This window comes from Manduca sexta, chromosome 4, assembly GCF_014839805.1.
Source record: "Manduca sexta isolate Smith_Timp_Sample1 chromosome 4, JHU_Msex_v1.0, whole genome shotgun sequence".
Lineage (NCBI taxonomy): Eukaryota > Metazoa > Arthropoda > Insecta > Lepidoptera > Sphingidae > Manduca > Manduca sexta.
Window position 1 is genome coordinate 5,100,936 of NC_051118.1, and position 23,460 is coordinate 5,124,395.

General features: G+C 37.9%; 2 protein-coding genes, 1 long non-coding RNA gene and 1 other non-coding gene across 8 annotated transcripts in view; 2 read left to right on the top strand and 2 right to left on the bottom strand.

Annotated features, from left to right (window-relative positions):
* Positions 1–13,539, bottom strand: part of LOC115443020 — a 107,048-nt gene extending 93,509 nt beyond the window's left edge. For all 5 annotated transcript variants that reach the window (XR_005113032.1, XM_030168284.2, XM_030168286.2 and 2 more), the window contains exon 1: positions 13,065–13,539. The gene's annotated coding sequence lies outside the window, so the exon portion shown is untranslated. The remainder of the gene's footprint in view (positions 1–13,064) is intronic.
* On the top strand, positions 11,030–13,071 carry LOC115443017. Its single transcript, XR_003938574.2, has 3 exons — positions 11,030–11,852; positions 12,411–12,642; positions 12,786–13,071. It is a non-coding gene; the product is annotated as an uncharacterized LOC115443017 (long non-coding RNA).
* A 1,133-nt stretch (positions 13,540–14,672) lies between the features above and the next one.
* Positions 14,673–19,543, top strand: LOC115443021. Its single transcript, XR_005112893.1, has 7 exons — positions 14,673–15,063; positions 15,656–15,749; positions 16,424–16,547; positions 16,950–17,052; positions 17,633–17,727; positions 17,904–18,150; positions 18,287–19,543. It is a non-coding gene; the product is annotated as an uncharacterized LOC115443021 (transcript).
* Positions 19,544–20,055: 512 nt separating this feature from the next.
* On the bottom strand, positions 20,056–23,171 carry LOC115443022 (dysbindin). The gene is given in 3 exon segments (XM_030168289.2): positions 20,056–20,267; positions 21,676–21,843; positions 22,556–23,171. Coding segments are annotated over 3 exon segments (759 nt in total). The 5' UTR covers positions 23,061–23,171; the 3' UTR covers positions 20,056–20,181.
* Positions 23,172–23,460: the final 289 nt, after the last annotated feature.

The following is a 23,460-nucleotide window of genomic DNA, read 5'->3' on the forward strand; positions in this document are numbered from 1 at the left end:
GCCTCTTGAATGACTAGACATAAACAGTAGAAACACCATCCAACACCTTGAAAAGTATTGTTTGGTGTTCCACTGCGCTCGCCGTCCTGAGACATGAGATTTTGTCTATATGTGTGGAATAAAAATAAATAAAAATATCCCTGAAAATGCATGTACCGATATTTCTGCCGAGAAAATACCTTGGCACAGGAAAGGCAAAGCCGTAAGCAAAGCCGGTATTCAATCAAGTTGGAGGCAAACTGTAACATTTTCAAAGCAAAAATATTACTCGAGGCGCTAACTAAGATTTAAATATGTCAACATTAAGCCGGGATTTTATAAATTCTTTCATGTGAAAGCCGTTTAAAACCGCGGTAGGGTCAGTAAAGTTTTCCACCCACTTTTCAAACGCGCGAACTCCTGACAAGGATCAAAGAGGTTTCATTTAATTACGAACATGGAGTTTCTAAAAGAAATAGTTTGCATGTATATAAAATTCTTTAAATAATGCTGTCTTTTGTAATCGTAAAACGAGGTGAATAGGGATATTACTTATGTTGTTATTCAAATAAATTGGCGAAATTATTCTTCAAAGCTTGACTAATAAAATTTTACAGAAATTTATTGTCAGTTAAGAATAAAGAGAATTTATCTATGATTTAATATAACCACTCATACTCCTATACTATCTTGCATCTTTGTTCATCCTATTTAACAATACATTGAGTGAATATAGGTCAATGACCGAGTACAAAGTTTAATAATGAAATAACTTATAATAAGAAAAGAAACCGATAGTTACATTTTCAAGCATACAAATAGAGGCTAATTTTCAATAAATTTAGGTGAAATATTTGTTTACATTTAAAGTGAAAACAGGAAAAACTAGTAATATCTACTGTTATATAAATCTATAACAGTAATATTATGTATTTTTGGTAATCTGATTTCGGTCGACTGTTAAAGGTTAATGAACCGGAGCATTAAAACTAGCTAAAATATTATCTTACAACCAAAGGACAAGACGAGGAAACAATTTATCTCGTGGCAAGCGCGACAACTGCGTATACGCTGAAATAAGACCAACCACAACTTAGAAATTTGAATTCAAAAGTTTTGAACTTATCGTCATAGGACATAAAGGACGTTACTTACGCTGCATACGTGTGCTATAGTTATTCATTTTGTCTCTCTTCCTCTAGTATTAAATGACACTTGAGAAAGCAAGACAAAATACTCAAAATAGATAATTTCATCCACGAAGACGCGCTCCACTGCTTTCCCTAATCGCTTATAGTGTGCGTGAGTAGTATGAATGCACACGCACACTACGATCGACGCTGAGGCTTGGATCAGTCCCTTTACCCCGCGACGCCCTGCAACACCCCCGCTCTAAGTGGTGGGGCGCGTCTTCAGCGCATATATTATAGTAGAATAGCAGTAAATTATTAGTCTTATAATACCTAGTAATTACATTATTTTCAATGTCAACTGGATCACATTAAGCACAAACTGTCTTGCACCAGAAATCGCGAATACGATGGTGCTTAGCAATGGCGAAGCGTCCATACAAACTGATTCCTACCGGATCCCCTTTTAGGTCTATTTAAGTTTATCTTAATTTTTGTTTTCTGTTAAATTAGTCGCGATATGATAGCTAAGGCATTTTTTTTCTCGGATTACCTTTGTAAAAATTCGCCACTGGTATTTAACTAGACGGATTCTCATACGAGAAACCAACCACTTAAGTATCTTATGTCTCTTAATAAATACTGTTATAGACAACTATCTATCATCACTAAGACTTCATTCAATCAACTATGTAATAATTCACTGAACCATTTTAAAAACAACCATCACAAACCACTCACAACTGTTACCACTGGCACTTAACAATGAGCTTTCAACGTTAAGTCAAAGTAAATTGTTTACAATATTACTAACATACTATTATCTAAACAATACTCTCGCGCAGTTTATAAATAAAACAACATTATAAACATAACGATAAAGCAAAATGATGTAAGTCGAAAATACTAAATAATAAGCATAAATGGATGATTAATAGTCCACTTTAAAATGGGCAGGACCGAGCAATGAAATGTAGATAAACGATATTGACATCAACCACTGGTGTTAGGTCTCTCATATGTGAGAGTCGCCTGGGTAGGTACCACCGCAATCTCTCTTTCAGGGTGTTGGAAAGTGTTCCTATTGTTTATGGGCGCTTACCATCAGGCGAACGGCAAGCTCGTCTCGTCATTTAAAGAAATAAAAAAATCAACCGGAAAAAACTAGGTAAAATTTGGCACGTAATTTAGTGACGCAATGTTTTGCCAACAGCATTTTCATCCCTTGCTTTTCAGGGCTGCATTTGGATGCAGCCCACAAATTAGACTAATCTCCAAATGAGATTGGTCCCATTTGGAGTATAAATCTAACACTCAAACATTTTTAGCATAGTGATTCATCAAACCCCATACAATTTATAGTCTGTATACTTTCTTAAACCAATGAGGCGATACATATACAGTTTTTCAAGCGATCTTTTCAAGTAATCATATTTAAACGTAAAATAGACAACAACTAAAAATATTTAAAGTCCGTTCTAAAAAATATTTATTGCTATTTTCTATAATGTCATCTCTTTACATAGCTTATTATTTCGTATATAAAAAAATGAGAAACAGATGCAACACTGATGCGAATAAAACAAAACATTTATTATTAAAATTCCGACTTGAACACTTTGCTCCCGAGCTGACGACTTGCATATCGTTCACGCCGATGCTATAAATCATTGCAACTGATATCTAAACATTGAAGATAGTCAGAATTTCCGGTTAATATCATACTATGTAATATGTAAACTTATTATTCTAAATACATAATATACATAGGTAATAAGTACATAATAAGTAGGTATTTGTATATGTCTGAATTATGTTTTTTTTAACCGAGTTCAAAAAAAGGAGGAGGTTCTGAATTCGACGTAATTTTTTTTATTTTGTTATCTCAGAACTTTTGACTGTGTGAACCAATTTCTGTTGAATAATGATAAATTTAAAGGTTGGATAATATCTTTGTAAACGTATTTAATATATATATTGTGTATTTAAAGGTGTCTTTGTAAACGTTTTTTGTTTCTATTCATATCCGCCGTGTGGCGTTGTCTTCCGCGTGTCAAAATATGTATTGAACAGTGCGTTTAACGTACGAGTTAATAAATGTATATTCAAGAAATCTTACTCAATTTTATTCAAATATAGTCATAACCCAACAATTTCGATGATTCTTTTATTTAAAAGCTGGTGCTTCCCGTGTGGTTCCATATATATTTCGTTGTTGTTAGACCCTTGACTTCGGAGATACATCACGAAACTCGTAAAATGACGTCGTCAACGTAAACTGATTTTTACTAACACATAAAAGCAAAAAACTTTTTAACAAAAAATTATACCGCCTTCATAAACCACTACAAACCAAAAAAAAAATACCTATATGTATATTGGTTACCAATATTGGAGTCTAGACTAAATAAATTGCCAGTTATACATTTTCAGGATAAGCTAACATTACACTTCCAATGAACAAGGACGGAATACGGATTGCAACTGACAATTTCTTGGATCGTCATTTAACCCGAAACTTTCCACAGAGGCCGCGACACGACTAAAAACAACGTCCCAATTAGCCCTCGCTACACAAGAGGATCATAAACATTAACTACCTCAAACATGCCCCAAAAATCACACCCTTTAAAATACGTCATAAAAAAGCCACACGTGCCGGGGTAAAATGAAACGTATTTTATCTAAACGACGCCCATAAGGGACAAGAAGAGGGACGAAGGAGGGATGATTTAAACTGTGTCGAAGAGAGACATCAACCCCCGGATATTTGAAACGGGATTATATTAATTTTGTAATCGTTTGAAGACTTTTAATTAATATTGAGTATTTCCCGGGATCGCTTTCGAATCTGTCGGAGGGTATTTGAGGGTAAATAGGCCAAGGTCCACGACCCACGGGCCTGTGCCGTATTACCAACATACAAATAAATCGTTTGCGTCATGCGCGCGTACTGATTAGGTTTGCGGTTCTGTTCATAGAAATAAAGTATAGTATGCAGGAAATATTAATTAGGTTACTCTTATAAATGTATGTATACTAAAATGTTAGTAGTCATTGGCATAGAAAAAAATACAGGAAAATTAAACACAACAGCTTTCCTTACATTGTGGTCAAAACAAATAAACATATCGTCGGCTAAGAGTGCTGAGCTGCTAACTCCATAATAGACAATTAGTAACAGGATAAAAAAAAACTGAATTATTATTTTATTTCTTACAACATCTAAAGAATGAAGATCCCGTTGGTAGATATTTCTTTAAGTTTTATATATTTGCACAAAACAACTATTAACTATCAAATGATTTAGAATTATTACAGAAAAATGGAGTTAGCAGCTCAGCACTCTTAGCCGACGATATGTTATTTACATTAATACAAAATTAATTCAGATGAATCAAATAAGTAAACATTTTTTTATAGGCACGACAAAGTGACCCCCTGCACCTGATAGTAAGTGAAGTAGGGTCCAATAGAATGTCGGCTGACGAGAGATGATTACCCCTTGTCAGTCGCCACAACTATGCCGGCCTGTTGAAACCGGATATACACAGGCTGATCTCGGAACGCGACACACTTATGCCGGTTTGATTGAACCGGATATATTACACAGGCTGATCTCGGAACGCGACACACTTATGCCGGTTTGATTGAACCGGATATACACAGGCTGATCTCGGAACGCGACACACTTATGCCGGTTTGATTGAACCCGATATACACAGGCTGATCTCGGAACGCGACACACTTATACCGGTTTGATTGAACCGGATATACACAGGCCGATCTCGGAACGCGACACACTTATGCCGGTTTGATTGAACCAGATATACACATGCTGATCCCGGAACGCGTCACTCACGTGAGCCACTGTGGAGGGTTTTAACACGTGTACGGTGGTCGCTATCCGGGCGGATATAAAATATATCCTACCACTAGCAAGCATTTATTTATAAAGGTTATTATTTGAGTTTAACGTCAATAGTTTCCGCGCTTCTTTGAAGACCGAACCATCAAAGTATTATCACAAATTTTCGCGTTTAGATTAACATTTAAACTTGCAATTGGTCACCGACGCGTGAACCTTATTTTTTTCAGACATTATAAAAGCTATGGGGATTATGTTGCAATATTGATAGTAATCTATTATAATAAATGCACTCTCTAAACAATTCACCATAATCTTCGTAAAAAAACAACACAAAATGAATATTTATCATCTTCGCTGACGTTTGCCTATGTTCAACGTAAACACGAATAAAAAGCGTCTGTGTATTCTACTGTAAGCCGGGCACGCGATGTGATAGAAGTTTATTGTTACTACACTTTGTTATTGTATATTTGTTATTTTATTAAGTCAGTATAAACTGTCCATCAGTGGGATAGTGAGAAGCTATTTAATCTGTGGTTGTTGTGTGCAAAACGTGGTTTACTAACGGTAATTTTGTAGTAGTGTACACTGAGGCCTTATTCTCTATGACAGTGTAAACTCGTAACACTGGTCGTATTACGCTATTTTTGTGGAATTAGAATGGAATGATATTCGGTATGCCGACCAATATATGTTCTGCTATGCCAATTTAAACTGAAAATGTCACAGAAAAAAAAACGTATTTTCATTTATTGGGATAACTTATTTATTATTGTTATGTTATTAAATGCCAGTGTTCTGAATTAACAAACATTAAAAAAAATATACTTCGAATTGACAACCTCCTCTTTTTTTAAATCGTTTATAAAGGCTCCTGAGAGACAAACGGACAGACAGACGGACATAAAGTGATCCTATAAAGGTTCCTTTTGAGTTACAGAACTCTAAAAATTGTATAATAATATAAAATATATATCTAAATAATTCACGAATATGTCCTTCACCCCGCAGCGTGTTTTAGGATTATTGCTGAGATAAAAGCAGCAAATTCCGTAATCCTTATGAGGCGCCCACGCAAGATGTTACGCATTTTACGTTATAAAATGTTATCCGCCAGTATATTGTTATCTCTTGACTTATCCCACACCCACGTGGTTGGCTGTTGGCAGAATGTGATATTATAAATTATTTCCAAAAAAAACTAGAACAATTTTTTTATTTTGCAACGTTTGCTTCCTTGGAGTCAAGGCATTGTAGGAATTAAAAGGAAAGCATTATTTTTTTTACCGTCTTGGTGGCACTGTAATAAAGCACACGTGCTGTGGCTGCTGCGTTAAGGGTCTCGGGTTCACTACCCAGTACAGGAAAGTGTCAAATTTTATCCCCTGTGAAACAAATGGCGCGAATAAATGACTATCATACTAAGCAGCGAATTTGGGAAATCCTGTTAGCCCTTGCAAGTAAAAGAAGGCAATTGAAAAAAAAAACAATAATATGTGCCTCCATTACAATAATATAATTACAATAAATAAAACATTCCATACTTTTGAGGTCACATTGCACGGTTTAATTCAATAAGCATGTCAATGATTTCCTTATTAGTGTTGGTTGTTTGTCTTTGCAAATGCGTGTTGCCGGCTTAAGGTGCGTTACTGTTTTTAATTCATACCTTTTTAAATATATACTATTATACTGACCACTACTGGACATAATAAGACTTTAACATCTCATGTCTCAGGATGGCGAGCGCAGTGGAATACCAAACAATACTTTGTAATTCAAGGTGTTGGATGGTGTTTCTGTTTATGGGCGGTCGTGTCACTTACCATCAGGCGAACGGCAAGCTCGTATCGTCGTTCAAAGCAATAAAAAACAAAACAGAAAATGTCCGCAATATTCTTAATAGTAAGCAAAAGTTTGTGACAATGCTTGGATGTTAGAAGTACTTATATACTGATTTGGATGCAATTTGGCACACTGATAGACCAGCTCCTTGAAACTGATGCAAATAAAACTTCATCGGCATACATCTATGAAGCTGCAAGCAACACCTTTCTAACATAGCGAAACATTACAAAACAAATGTTAATAAACATTGTTCAATAAAACATCTCGGTGCCGGGAACAAAGAACTCCTCAGGGATAGGCCACGGGCACCCGGGAACCGGGCCAAGGACGCGGCGGGCGCGAGCGAGCCGTGGCGAGATTGCGTTACCGAATTCCCGTACTTAACTCTGCGTTATCTCATTCGCCCGTTCCGCTTAGGTGCGAATTAGATTACGTTGCATGAATGAAATTGGTGAAATGATTTTTGGGCATGTATGAAGACAGACTACACCTTTCTTTGTGATAGGACTCTTTCTTTTAATTTTATCCGTGGTGCTTTATAACTAGTTTATCTAGTTGTAAACGTCCCTATCCTTGAGGTTAAAACGCCTCCTTAGTTCATTATTTTGTCTCCCGCTTTGCTATGGAGGGAAACGGACAATTAATATTTCCAACTCCTCCCTATCTTTCTATTTAGTAATTTCGTTGCGGGATAATAACAAATTAGTTTTCCCTAAGACTCGCCGAGCTTTACTGCTCGGTGTCATAAAATGCGTGCCACTGCTGATCCTGGCTTACAGGAGTTGTAGTGGTGGGTGTGAGGGCGAGAAAGTCTCTACACCTTTCTTTTCCGACCGGGTAGGCAGAAGCGCGACCAGTGCACTAACTTTTCGCCGTATTCCTTCTTACCTCGGACACATATTCTAGAGTTCAGATTGATACTAAGCAAAACCAGTCACTACCCGATCCGGATTCGAACCTACGGCAGTTACCTGCTATACCTCTGTTTCTTAGTTGTACCGCTATACAATGACGCCGATGTAACAATAATATAAAACCGACTCTAAATCAATAAGTAAATCATCAAGTTTTCTATTGCAGCCATATTTTATATTCTGGGATAAAAATTACGATAAATAACCTATATCAGGAGTAATGTAGCTTCGTATCAGTGAAAAAAAAATCAAATCGGTTCAGTAATGCCTGAGATTAGCTCGTCCAAAAATAAGTCTTCAATTTCATATATTAGTATAAATTTCACATAGCCACTTCAAAACGCACCAGCATTACTATTTCACGCATCTTCTCTAAGTAATTGGCCACTCTGGCCGGACCGAAATATGCCGATCTACAGCTCGCTATCTATTAGCATATCATAATTACATGTAATTGCAATGATAGTGAAAGATACAAGCATGTAGGTTAATGGGCTATCAACGATTTGAATATGATAAATATAACTCATTGTCTGGTCCCCTGTAATATAATAATAATATCAGCCCTGTATTATATACTTGCCCACTGCTGAGCACGGGTCTCCTCTACTAGCACGGGCCTCCTCTACTGTTATATGAACAACGCAAATCACCTCATTCGGGTGCTTGGTTTACGTTACAGTGCCGGATTTATTTTTTACTAGCGACCCGCCCCGGCTTCGCACGGGTGCAATGCTGATACTAAATACACTACAGAAAAACTGTGAACGTTGTATATAAAAACATAGCGGCCCGCTCTGGCTTCGCACGGGTATAACATAATAAAATAACAGTATTTCTCTACTATTTAATGGATGTTATTATACATATAAACCTTCCTCTTGAATCACTCTATCTATTAAAAAAAAACCGCATCAAAATCCGTTGCGTGGTTTTAAAGATTTAAGCACACATAGGGACAGAGAAAGCGACTTTGTTTTATACTATGTAGTGATGATAATGAGTGTGATCCACTATATTTCCGCCGCCGCATGTAGGTAGGTTTATGTATGTATGTAGGTTTCTAAAATACTTAATAATTTTCCGTTTGTTTGTATTATGGAAGGCACTAAAGATAAATAAACGAGTGATTAATTAAATCGAGTGAGCGTCCTTTGAAATCTGTCGCCCCTAAGAGGCTGCCGCTCACAGGCTGCGGCCTATACGGCCTATTTACGAATCCAGGACTGCTGCGTTTGAGTCTTGCCCAGCCTGGGACGAAGAGCGCAGCGCTCTAAGGTCGGTCGTCGGAGATGACCTCTCGCTGCCGGCAGTGGTCGCTTCCATGGTCGGCAGCCAGAGGTCCTGGCGTGCGGTGACCCACTTCTGCGAGATGGTCCTCTCGCAGAAGGAGAGTGCCGAGGGGGATCGGGAAAGGGAGGATCCCTCTCGCCGCCAGAGAAGACGTAGGAGGCGCCGGGTGGACGACTGACCGGCGTCTCCCGCCCTGTGGACTGGGGGCGTTTGGAGAATTCCACCACGGTATCCCCTGCCTGTCGTAAAAGGCGACTAATAGGGGCCATCGAGGGGTCGCCGGCGGGCAGCAGGGGGCTGTCTGCCGCTGGTGTAGGTTGTGCATGCTTAGCACATTGTGGTGACCCCGGGATGGACGGCAGTGTGTAGTTGGCCTCATGCTGCCGTAGACGCCGAGGGCGTCCTTCGGTGCGCGGGGGCTTCTGAGCCCCCCACCCATAGGAGACGGGCCGCAAGGCGGCACCGCGCAGGGGCGGCTCGGGACGAAGACTTAGACAACTCCGTCAGAGGAAGCCCGCAGCCGTTCCTAATGCGCCGAAGAGGGCCACCGCGGAGTTTTAGCTGGTAGGCCGTGCGTAGGTTAGTTGTACATAGGGACTCGGCCCGGCGGCCGCCCGAAGTTCGTCATCAAATCCGGGCGGCTCAACGCCGGGCCGTAAGGCACGGTTACCCCAGCATAACCGCTCAGTCATCCCCCACGAAGGCTGGGCGGTAGTAATAAGGGACTTTCTCCGCGAAACAAAAAAAAAAAAAAGGACTGCTGCGTTAGGCTTTGGATCAATACACTCTAGGTTTGTTTTGGGCAATAAACAGTTGCTTGAGTATCAATAAAACACAACTGAGAAATCTGTAATTGCATTAGCAACATAAATACAGGTGATTATTTCATTCAAGTCACCGATAAATACGAAGCACAGGTGCTGCCTAAACACCTGGGAGGAAGGGCGCGTGAACTCATGTTTAATAATTTTCTGATGATAATGCCATAGTTATTTTATAATTGCCATCGCCATAATTATCTTCGGATTACGATAATATTTATTTTAAATACAAGTTCAAGACGACCTTTGGGATGCTAAGTCGTGCTTGACCGCAAACATAATTACATAATTACAGTTGATTAAGACGACAATGTTGTAATATACGAATTGGTAGCCAACTAGTTTGACATCATGACGAAATTGCTGTTCTACTTGTGAAGGACATACGCGTCTAGAAACCCAAATCGTCTCTTAAACGGTAGACGATTAAACCAGTGAAATGTAACGAAAAAAAATATTTGAACCTGTAAAATGGCATACATTATTTAGTTTCCGTCAATATTAACACTACCCCTAGTTCGGAAGCAGTTCTCACTAGAGAAGAACGGGCAAGAAACTCTGGTGATGCTCTTTTCAAAATCATTTTTTTCCTTTTTTTGTGGGACTCATTGCCCCTCTCTCGTCCCCCCTATCCAGGACAAGGGTTTGTTCAAAATCAATTTAAAGTATAAACTACAGTGATACAGATAAAAAAATACAATTAAGGCGATACCTCAAGGTCCATTTTCATACATTTTGTTTCACCTTTAATCTGGGTAACTAAACAAGTATTGGCAAGTAAAGAATTTAAATTCACGTCTAGTTAGTGATTAGTTCTCGCAGTTGAAAGAAAAACGTAAAAATAATTAATAATCATGGATATTTCGGCCTTTAAAATTTTGTCATATTAAATTTTAAAGGCCGAAATATCGATGATCGCCTTAAGTGATTAATATAATCAATTTTGTCCATCGACGATATAGTTATTGATTTTTTTTACGGGAATGATAAAGTGACCCCACTGCATCCGTTGGTCAATATTGTTATCTGACAAGAGATGTATATTGCCAATCGACACAATTACTGTTTGAAACGGGATATACACAGCCTGATCTCGGCACACATCCCTTACGTGGGCCAATATGGAGGGTAATACACCTTCTGTACGGTGCTCGCTATGCGGGCGAATATATCCTACCACCAGTACCTAACGATTTGAGATAAGGAAGATAATGGCAAACATTGTTAACGTAAATAAGGGTTGTGTGCGCTCTGTACGTCATATTGATGACTGGCGAACAATTTGGACTTCCAATCTCTTATTTTTATATAATAGTGTAGCATTCTAAAATGACGTAATATTGTTAAAAACAAAATTACATCAATAATTTTGTTTTCACAATCATCACGAGATTCAAGAATGTTCAGTTTTAGTTCCTCATAATCATTACGATTTTTAAACTACTTTCATTTATTCTGGTTAATGTTATGTGCACCTTAAATTCCATATATCAAAGCTCGATACTTTTATATAACGTTATGGAGATGTTTATGATGTGGTTACACTTTAATTAAATAAATAAACTAATGATAGTGTTTGTATAAATGATCAAAGCATTATTTACTGAGACTGAACAATGCTAGTGGGCGTTATCGACGATCGCAGATATTCTCGAGTATCGATTACTTTTTGGGTTACCACATGAAGTCATTGAAATGCGTTCGCTGCACTTGTGTTGACATTTTTGTTTCATAATCGCCCAACTGATCAACTGGGTACGACCTGCCGGCGTGTAATCCAGCTAATATAGTCAATGTGAAAGTTAAAGACGTTTGAATGTTCGAAGTTAACGCATAAAACGCTAAAGAAATTTGGCATACAAATAAACAAGTCATAGATTATCCTACAGGCTATTATATCGAAATGGCTGGATACTGCACTATACTTATGAAAACAGTTCACAGAAATAAAGATTTTAAAGGCGTCAAATCGAATGCAGAAACTGTTTAGCCAATGGTAAGAAAACAGTTAAGGGTTCTACTACGATAATTCGCGAGTTCAATAGGTAAAGATGGACTCTAAAGTTGGTGATTAGCCATTTACGAAGGTTCTTAAAATTTTAGTGTAGTCTTTACAACCACTTGGTTATTTACATTATCGCTACCCGGCAAGACAACAAGTTTTAACTGCGTTCTCAATTCCCCTAAATTTAAAGGAAACCATAATAATTGTGAGCACGCACGAAATCAGTGCACTAGGGACGATTGAACGGCAAAATTTACCGATACAGCGAAGTCGCAGTTTTGACGTAAATACCTAATTGACATGTTACAGTGAATAAAAACAATGCGACCATCTTCTGTTGTAGTTTCTGAGATCAAATGAAATGTGTCTTTTGGTATGCATTCGGAATACTTGCCTTTTAAATTTTGCATTACTTTTTACCATTTACTTAGGTATCAACCATGAGATTCGTGAGCGTGCTTATGTTGAGAATTAGCACCATTAAAAGTTTATTATTATTACGATTTTTTGTTCGTTTAAAAGCGACTTATAATTAAATGCATGTTGAAGGTCGAAGGAAGCCGTTGGAAGTGAGTAACACAGGATGTTGGTTGACTTTGGAAGAGGTCTTTGTTCAAAACCTTGGGGAACAAATAGCCCTTGGTAGAAATTTTAGACTACGGAAGCTGATGCCATACAGCCTGCTTTCATTCAAAACATTTCCGATGGAAGAAAAATACTTCTAAAAGCATGTTATATCTCAAAATAAACATTTCTATTTTTTTTTATTTATGAGATGTAGGTAGGTCATAAATCACACCATATCAATTATTATGCTTAGCAATTTATGTATCATAATATTTTAGTTATTTTTTGTAGACCTTAGGGTAGACAGGTTAACGGTCCTTTGCCTTTGCCGTCGTTAAATAAAAAACATATCTACAGAGATAACGAAATAAAACAAAACATCGTGGGAACGTATGAAAAAAGAGAAAATAAGATTCTATTCAAAGGTATAAAAAGAGCATCGCCTATTCCAAAACGAAAAATCCAATTCGAACAAGTTGCACGATCGTATTGAATGAAATTAACGGAATATGTACATCTCGGCAGATCTGGGCTTATTCCGTGGACCATTTTGTATTCAGTGCACTTTCTAACATGATGCATATACTTGCATAAGTATTATGCGGCGACCACAACAGTAATGAGGGCTACACTCACCGGGCACTGATGACGGCTCACCGAGGAGTACGTGCAACCAATTGCAGCATCACAAACGGCACAATCACTGGCAAAATATACCTATACGTAAACACAAAAAACCCAACGGTCTTCTAAAACCAGTTCTCGACGCACCGACACGGCTAGCGGGGCCCGCACTTGTTGCAAAACTAACAAAAAGCTGCTTCACTGCAAGAAAACCCACGAAAAATACATTCAAGTCGTTTTTAAATCGATTTTTTTCTCATCTATTGTGTGTACACTTCGAACTTTTTGCGTCGATACTTGATGCACTTTTGAATAAAAATGCCAAGTTTAATTTAACGTTGTGTATTAATTTTATTATATAAAATTAAGCTTAATTATTTAAGTGATCTGTCAATTTTCATTCAGCCACCTCACAGCTGTGCGCGCATGTGCGGCGGACACAAAACGACAACACCACCCGCCTTTGCAAGCTAAACTGACGAACGAAATGACGTGACGGACATGCAGTGTGACCAATGCTATCTAAAAATTCTTACATTCATATATACATTTTATAAAATTGTCATATAGAATACAAAATCAGACTATAAAAATACGATGTTAACGATAGTTACAATTATTTTACTTTTAATCCAAAACATACTGTTATGTATGGAAGGTTTTATTCTTTAACTAGGTGTTGCTTGTGGCTTCGCTTGCGTAAAATCCTTTGCTGCTAAAAAAAGTCCCTATACACTGACAATTCTTAGCGCTGCCTGCTCGACGCCAGCCAGTGCCATATATTTAAAAAAAACAGATTGAAATGTTCCTTTATTTCCGATGGGAGTCAATGATGCTTCATACACACCGGCCTCACGAACAACAACGAAGGATATTCAGCTTTCGCTACCGCACGTTGGCCTTCGAATGTGCGTCCAAATATTTTTAATGGTCGAGAAAAGGATCTTTGGCAGCTGATTCCGGCTCGCATTCGATAGTTTATAATTATTCCTTGTAAACGTTATTTTTTTTATTTCATTAATATTTTATGTAATCTTTTATTTTATCACATTACTCAGTTTATTTAACCGATACGTATAGTTGTAAGTTGCACAGTTGTAAATAAAAAAGACTTACAATATTATTTATTACAGACATGTCAATAATACAGTTTTTGTATTACTACACTAGAAAAAGTTGGCAACTTCAAGTGTGACCATATGCATATTTTATTTTCTACTACGAAATAAGTTACCAACGGCAAAAATCTTGCAAATCTACGGTTATACTCTTGGTTCTACATAATAATACTTAACTATTTCGAAGTAGCTGCTCTAAATCATAATAGTATAAATAATACGAATAAAAGATATTTCAATTCATTTAGGGAAAGTTATATCTTATTGAGGTTTTATCTTCGGGTAAATATTTAGGCAAATAAGCATTTTTAGATCTCAAAGCTGTGTTACTATTTAGCTGTTACTGAATCAAGTGGTCCATTATGAATATCATTTTGGTCTTGTTGGTAACTATCTTAAAGAAGATAGAAACGCAAGTGAACGTAACAAAATCTAAGTAAACCCTCAATACACCTTTTTGGTACTTTTATTAACTACCATAATATCCTTATGAAACCTCGGACGGAGATCCGGCCAAGCCATCGAGATGACAATACGCACAAATGATTTGATTACGAAATTCGAAAAGGGATTTGAAATATAAAGAAAAAAAAATAAATATCATGCATCTATCAAAAAAGTGGAAAATTTTGTTATTGTAGATTTAACCACCAATGTATTTAAAATTGTGGTCATTTTTATTAACAGTTTTACCGTTAATTTATCTCTTAAAATTTAGTGACTATTATATTAGTTCGTTTCTTATTCTAAAAATAATTAATTGTATGGGTGAGATGTCACATTGAATGAGCTTCGAAGTGGATCGTTACTCGTCTGCGTGGGCACATATCGCCCTTTGTGCGGATCTCACATGGGCTACGGAACCGCCTGATGAATTTATTATAGCTAATCAGGTATCGAATATACAATCATAAGAGTAATTCGATAAAGTCACCCCATGTTTCCATGTGCTGAATAAATATCTGTTTACATTATACCTTAGCATTTTATATTGAACTCTTTCATGATATCGCCAATAAGTTTCCTTCATGCTTGTTTACATGTAAACATGTCAAAATACGTATGTATAGATTTAGCAAAAAACGATAAATAAAAAAAAATACCAACAATGTCTCCAGTCATGGACATTAAAATAACTCAACTCAGTAGCTAGAAATTAGGTCTTGTGAGCAATTGAAATAAATCAAATTTTGATCAAATTTATCCGTTGGATAAAATCATAGCATTAAATGAATTATAAACCTTTTTTCCTTGTGTCCTTGCAAATGTGGGGCAGGGCAGTTATCCCGTTAGCCATCCCGAAGGCCGCCACCTCCGTATGATGTTTATTTAGTTATGACACTGGAATCAAACCTTCAGGAATTAACTCCCTTTGTCGCCACTAAACGCAGCAAGCGATAAGCTTTTAATCTTATTAAACATAATAGTTATTATGCTTTATACATGTTATGTTGCTTATTGATAAAATATTGTTATTCTTTGAAGCGCCTATGGGCACAGCATTGCCGAGTTTCACAAGTGTTGCAAGAATCAACATTGGAATTGCAAAGTTTGCCGGCAAACGACTGCGATTTATCAGGTAAGCGATACGTCATCGCCATCATCAGCCTTATGATGTCCACAGGTAAAACCCAATCTCCCATACACAACATAGGGCTCTCCCAATTCCCAAACATTTTCAGGCCCATTGAATGCAACCAGTCTGCCTACATGTGCCTGGTATCATTTATAGGTATTTTTTTGTATTAGTTATTGACAGCCTTGGTCTAGATGTATTGCGTGCGCGGTATGACTAGCGCTCTCAGGTCCCGGGTTTGAATCCCGGGTAGGGATAGTGGGTTTTTCTACCCAGTATCTTCCTGGAGTTTGGAATTTGTACCCGATATCGTTAGTTCGCCCCATATCACATAGGAACACACATGGCAAAAAGTGAGTATCCTGGTAGCCCCTCTGCCTACACTTTCAGGAATAAAGGCGTAATATGTTTGTAAATTAGTATTCCTTATTGGACTACCTAGTTGCATATGAAAGCCCGTAGAAAGTTTCTAGACAAATATCTTGAGGAAAGGTCTACATTCAGCGGTAGACTACAATTGACATATTCATTTATAACTTTATTTTTTTGTATAGATAGTTAACTTAAATACTATTAATATGTTAATCTATAAAGTTATTAGAAGCTTCGTCTACCAGTCTGCCTTCGGATGTCATAATAATATCATACTTTACTGGATATCATTTTCATCCTCACAGATAACAAACGAACAGCGTCCAGCCACAGTCAAGAGAATTGTAGTAGTAGGAGGAGCGCCAAAGACGTCATACCAGAGTCTAGATTGGCGCAGTTCTACGGAAACTTTTACTATGATGACGCCAGGTTGGTGGTATCCCAGTTACATGGATATCAAATATCGACATAGTTGAGCATAACTGTATGTGAATAGGTAGACATGTAGACGTACTAAGCTTTTCAACCGCGGGGAGGGTACGCCCATGCACGAGGAGGAGATTTGTCGCGGGCCAAGGCACGTGCAATGTGTATTCCTCTTGGTTTCACCACCATTAACTGGAACCACTTGTCCACTTGTATCCCGTTAGCAAGGCAACCCGGCGATAATCCCCCAAAAACGTAAACGTATTCCTTCAACACATACAAAAGTATGTAAGAACTTTGTTGGATCTGAGGAAGGCAGCCATCTACGCTGCATTTTATTCGATTGGCAATTATGTGTGTGGTAGTTTATGTACAATATGTATATTATATGTCTTCTTGCCTTAGAGAGAAATGCTACACGAACGCGAATGACCGGAACAGCGTGCGCGGTTACGTGGGACAAGGATACGAGAACTCCGACCTCACGGAGTGCTGGATGTTACCAGAGGTACGCGGTTATATCCAACTGTAGAAAATATATATATATTTTCTTCGAGTAGGCGTGACTGCACTCCAGTGGCGAAGCATCCATACAACCCGATACCTGTGGGATTCTCTTTTAGGTTTATTTACGTTTGTCTTAGTTTTTGATTTCTGTTAAATTGGCCGTGATGTGTTAAGTAAGGCATTTTTGTGCATCGGGTTTTCTTTTAAAAAATGCAATCTTCGCCACTAATGCCCCGGGGAGAGTGGGGAAGGAATTGGAGGGAGGAAGAGTATTTAGTACTATATTTTCTGGTCAGACTATAAAATTGTTATAGTATTTAAAACTAGAGCGTCGTAACTCTTAATACATGTAATGCAACTTTGTTGATTGTTCCATAACCCCAAACGTAGCTCTGATTTCTATTATTGGAGATTTAGTTTGTTTACTGTTAATGAATTAATGTTCTGGTCAGCATCTATATAACATTAATAGTTTTTAAAAGAATAAATGGGCCACAATTAACATTTTAACGCTATTTCTCATTATTGCCGTCGTAAATTATAAATGTGGAACTGAATAAAATTTGTATTTTTCGTGTCAGGTGGAGTACTGGTTCCGGAAACTATTAGAAGACACCGACCGCAGCATGAACCCCCGCCGCCGGCGACAGTACAGAATGCTGCCCGATGAGGATTTGTGTGTTTATGTTTTGTATAACTACAGATAATTGTCACTTTTTTACCATACTTAAATATTTTTGACCTGACCATAATTTTTCTACCTAATGTCCATGAGGGTTCTTTGTTGCGTTTGATAATAAAATGAGTCAATTCGCCAGTGCAGAGTTATAAAAGGCACGTATCGGCAGCTAGCGAGCGCTGGGACCCGAATGTGGCGCGGAACGCGGGCGAGGAAGCAGCGCTGGCGGCTCGGGTTCAGAGCGTGCGCGCCTTATGGTCTCCGGGGCGGCGTCCCACCCGCGCCCCCAGCCCACCGCCGGTGTCGCGCAAGATACGCGCGCGTCGCCGTCAGCCGCGCCGGCTCGCTGCGCTAGCGCCCCCGCCCCCCGCATATTGCCTGGAAGTGCCTGCGCAGTTGTTCTGTGACCCGTCTTGTAAAGTAAGTCTCAGTAAACCAAAAGTAATTTATTGTATTTTTTTAAATTTGCCATCATAACCCTGCTAACAAAGCAAGAAACCCAAATATCTCAATACAATACCGCTCAATACTTACCAGTGATTTTTAAATTTTCCAGTTCCAATTCGATGCACCGCGACCGCCACAAAGCTTTTGGAATGCCAGAAGGCAATGGGTCGCCTTCAGGCGAGCGTGCAAGCGGCCATGCGTGCGTCTGCAATGCGCTGCCCTCCTTACAGAGGTACCAACGTCAGCAGATACGCGCCTACAGGTCAGCGACCCGCTCGATGTCCAGAAAGAAGGTATGGTGTCTGGTGGCCTAGGGACCACCCGTCTCCACGTCTTAACCACAAGTTCCAACTGACCCACATACAGTACAATGACACTTTACAAAAGGCATTGGCTAAAACAGAAGAAACAAAAAAGGATATTGAAGAAGAACCTGAAGAACAGAATGAAAGTGAAAGCGCTGCACAAGAATTGCACGAATCTCAAGAGGAGGAAGACATTCCCAAGCAAGAGGAAGTAGTTGACGACGAACTGCCATCGACGAGCGCGGCGGCGATGGAAACAGGGCTCAGGAAAAAGCGTTTATACAGCACAGTACTAAGTATGAGCGCGCCAAATCCAATAAACTTGACTCCGGTAGTCAGATTAGCCCAGAAACTTGTCACTCCTGGGATACTTAAGTTAAATAGAGTCTTACCAAGTGCAAGGATTCGACCGCCCAACGTCGATCACAAGTTTGAAGAACTCGAAAAGGAGGCGTTAGAGCAATACAAGGCGTCGGACGAAAGCATCGATACGAAGTTCCAAGAATTAGAAAAAAGAAGCCGTCGAACAATACAGCGCCAGTAACAGCAACACTAGCTGCAGCAGCGAGAACTCAACGGAAAAGAGAAACCCTCCCGACAGCGAACAGAAAAGTACAAAACAAACAGCAAAATTTCATAAAGAAAAACCAGTGGACAGCGTAGTGATTTACTCACAGAATTTTCCCGATCTCAACTCGAAAACGACGAGCGTTATGAGTTTAAAAAACTTCCACACCCCCCCGAGGGGGGAAAAAAAGGAACATAGATCTAAGAATTCACGTACTAAGGAGGTGCAGCGAGCAGCTTCTGATACAGACAACGAAAGTAGAGAGACCAATTTCAAGAACCACAAGGGTCCAATGCGGTGGACCTTGCACGTAGTCCCACCGAAGAAGAGACACTTGACGTTATGTGTGTCGGACTTTTCGTCTGACGAGGACTTGGACGACGCCACCGGGTCCATTAAAGATGCAGGACCTAGGATCAAGAACCATGTGGGAAAAATGAAGATGTCCGCACACGGTGGGGGAGACCTTCGTCCAATCATGAGGAAGACATAGCTCTGAAGTTTTATATGTGTATTTACTACTGATATCGAAAATCTAAAAATTCTGTCGTGACTGATCATTTTGTCTTGAGTGCTCGGAATCAGTTTTTTGATATGATTATTTGGGTGAACATAGTTGTGTGAGATGCCCTGCAGACGTGGACTGTGTCGTGACTGATTGTACCGTACCCCGATGTTTAGCAATGTGCTTATATTTACTAGTCATAAATGATTTGTATATATATTTTTGGATTTTTGAATTATTCTACACATTTTACAGTTACTTACATTCAAATTCGTTAGTTGAGACAGTACAAATAAATTTTGTATGATTATTCAGTTGTCAGGTTATTTTTTTTGGCTTATATACTTCGATTTTTGCACATGGCAATTTTCAATTTAAACCAATAACAAGCTATTTCAGTGACGCAAGTGTACTAAAGGCCGATTTTGCAATACCTAATCAAAACTTTTAACAGTCTTCAAAGAACTTAAACTATTCTGGTAAATCCATTAATACATCAATAAAAATTCAACAACATATTTTATATTAACATTAAAATAGAATATAGAACTAATCATAAATATCTATAAGCTCTGCTTTATCTTAAAGTAAACCCATTATCCCCATAAACATATCAGTCATATTTATCAACTATCGAGGAACTTTTCTAAGTCAGTACTGTCGTTGTCCAGTTGTATTTGTTCCAATGTCACTTTTGGAGGAGGCTGAGGACCTGAAAATAGAATAACATATTTTTACTTACTGGATTGTAAGTATTTTTCTCTGTCTGACTAGGTAAAACTGGAAAGTATTTCTGGTGCTCAGCACCATTATGTTCCAATGTGTAAGACATTGCTAGTATAATTATGAGACTTAATACATACAGTCTTACTTATAAACTTGTTTAAAGGTGCTTCAGAATTGCTTAAATAGCTGTAAAAACATCACTGGTTTCCTAGTTTAAACCTTATTAAGAGGCAAGATGGCAGCTTTTGACTTACAGCTCTTCGAGTAGATTTGTGATATAACTAAGCATAGCTTTGCGAATTTTTTATAAGTAAGACTGATAATTTTTAAGCGTAATTAGTGCAGGGCAGTGCCACACAGTACTTTATTCTGTTTTGTTTGTGAGAAATTGTGACTTTCAATCAAGAAAACAATTTGTTTGTCTCACCAATCACAATTAATTTGTATATACATATAAAAACAATAAGGGCAACACTGCGGCGTCTGGTTTTTGACACTGCGATATCGCATTACCATTTGCATCTGCCAGATATGTGCCACAAATACCACATGAAGATAGTCACAAACACAAATCACGATGAACATTTATATCAGCCTTGTTGCTTATATGTGCCACCAATTCTTTTATCTATACTATTATATAAAGCTAAAGAGTTCGTTTGTTGAACATGCTAATCTCAGCAACTACTGATTAAAATAAAAAAAGGACTATCTAATATAAGTATTTTAATTTATTTATTTAAACTCTATTGTCCATTAAGTCTTATATGAAAGTAAATAAACAATAGAGATTATGAACAAACAAGAAGTATAAATGACGGTATTATCGCAATCGGCGATTTCTTCCAGACAACATTTGTATGCATTTAAATAATTAGGATCAAAATGATTGTCCATTATCATTAAGTAATTATAATATGATAATAATTTATTTGGTATGAACAATAAAGTTCTGTCATCAAGAACAAGATGATCTTATCATATAATTTTTAAAATATGCTAAGTGTATATAACTTCTATTATCTATCAAACTTGATATATCAGCTCAAATTGCTTAATACAGAGATCAATTGACACCAATACATAGTATTATAAAGAAATAAAAAAAGTGGATTTAAACCATGAACATTGACAATTACTGGTGCTAGGATATTAGTATTAACCTGGATAGCGGACACCACACTAATAAGTGTAAAACCCGCACTGTGGCTCAAGTAAGTATGTCACATTATGGTACCGCCCTGTGCATATCAGGTTTCAAACAGATTGGCATAATTGTATCAACCAAGGTATATTCATCTCTCATCAGTCAAATTCTACTTGGCTTCCATCTTTTAGCGGTGTCATTTGACCATACCTCTATAAAAAAAAATGGTTTTATTATCATTCCTCACCTGCTGGTAAGCTACCGCTGATCAGATACTTGGCCACATCCTGCTGGAATGCTATGGCACTGTTCTCTCTCCTCGCCTGCAGCTCTGCTAGTTGCCTCTTTTCCCGCTCTCATGCCCCCAGCTCTGTATTCTCTTTGGCCAGTTTGTTACGTACATTGTCTAATGCCACTGAAAAGAATTTAAATTTAAAGAATACTGAATTGTTTTAAAAAGATTGATTATTTGTTACACAGTATGGATTTGCTAAGTTTTAAAAACGGAAAGATAAAAGTTAGCTTAGCATTGCCATTTCAACAATAATGTGGTCTGATAATTGTATTATTGTATTTAATACTATTCAAATTTTTTAAATATTTAAAATTCTTATTCAAATTCAAATTGAAAAGCCTTTTTCACTAATAAGAGTCTAATTGTTTTTACAGTATAGGTAAATATACTATAATAAAATTAGCAGTATGGTAATGATAAAGCAATTAAAATAACATAAATTATTGTTATTGCACACACAATGGTATGTGTTTTGTGCATCTTATTTCAATAACCGTTTTATTACAATGAGGCAATTAGAATGCATTTCTACTTGGATCATTGACCATCTAACTTAAGAGACACATAATCCAATATTTCCAAGTTAAGGAAAGGCACACAGATTGACTGAAGGGGTAGGCAGAGGCTAAAACTGGTGCACCCTCTTGCCACCTTGTGTATTCTGCCTTATGACATATTTAGGGGTGAGGGTATTACCATATCGGGCACAAATTTCAGACTCTGAGCTTTGCCTCACCTAAGGATCGAACCTCAGACCTCAGCACTGCAGTCATATTATAATACAATTATGCCATGGAGGCAGTAAATGGTTATTAATATAAAATGAATTTACCCATCTTTTTTTCCTTATACAATGTTAGATGGTACTGGTGATCTAACTTCCAATTTTCCATCTTACTTCTCTCCACAATGTCCTCAAACTCCACTAACTCTTCCTCCACAGCTTTGATTGAACTTTGCAAGTTCTTAATGCTATCCATACATTGCGCTACAGACATGGTCAAGCCAGGTAAGTGGGACAAACTTTGGGCCAAGTCTTGAGCACTTTTTAGTTTCTTCTTGGTCTCCTCATGAAGTTCTAATATCAGTTTGTCGACTTCATCAGCCGCCTTGGCGTTGGCGTCAGCATTTCCATGCAGCTCAGCCCACTGTTCCTGATATTTCTCTAACAAGGCACCTCCTGCTCCGTAATTAACTTTGCTTTCTACGGGGACTCTTTGTTTCTCTTTGAATATGTTTGTTACTTTTTGTACTTCCTGTAGCGTTTGACGCAAATTATTGTTCGATGCCAAACCATCTTGGACAACGGATATAAATTCTTTTAAGTTACCTAACATTTCCGTAAAATTAAAAATAAATCAACAAGAAATGAATAATTCCAAAGTTATTTGTTTTGACATATCCATGGCAGCAGACATGGCAGGCAGGCTTCTGTCATGGATGGGTCATGTGGCCGCACAGACTATATAAGTGAACTGAACTAGGCGCAAGTTCCGATAATGTACTGGGTCCCCTATGCGGTCTGAGTCGGGCCGGATCACTATAAAATCGTTCATTTTTCAGTTTTACATTGAATAATATCGTCGGGTCATAATGGGACGCAGTTCTACATAATTTTAGTACCAATAAATGGTCTTGACAGTTTCCGACGTTAACTTACGACTTGATAAGTTGGCAATCTGGTCGTTGGTACCTTGAGAAAAGAATGAAAAAAAAAGCATTTCGACGTCAGTGTCA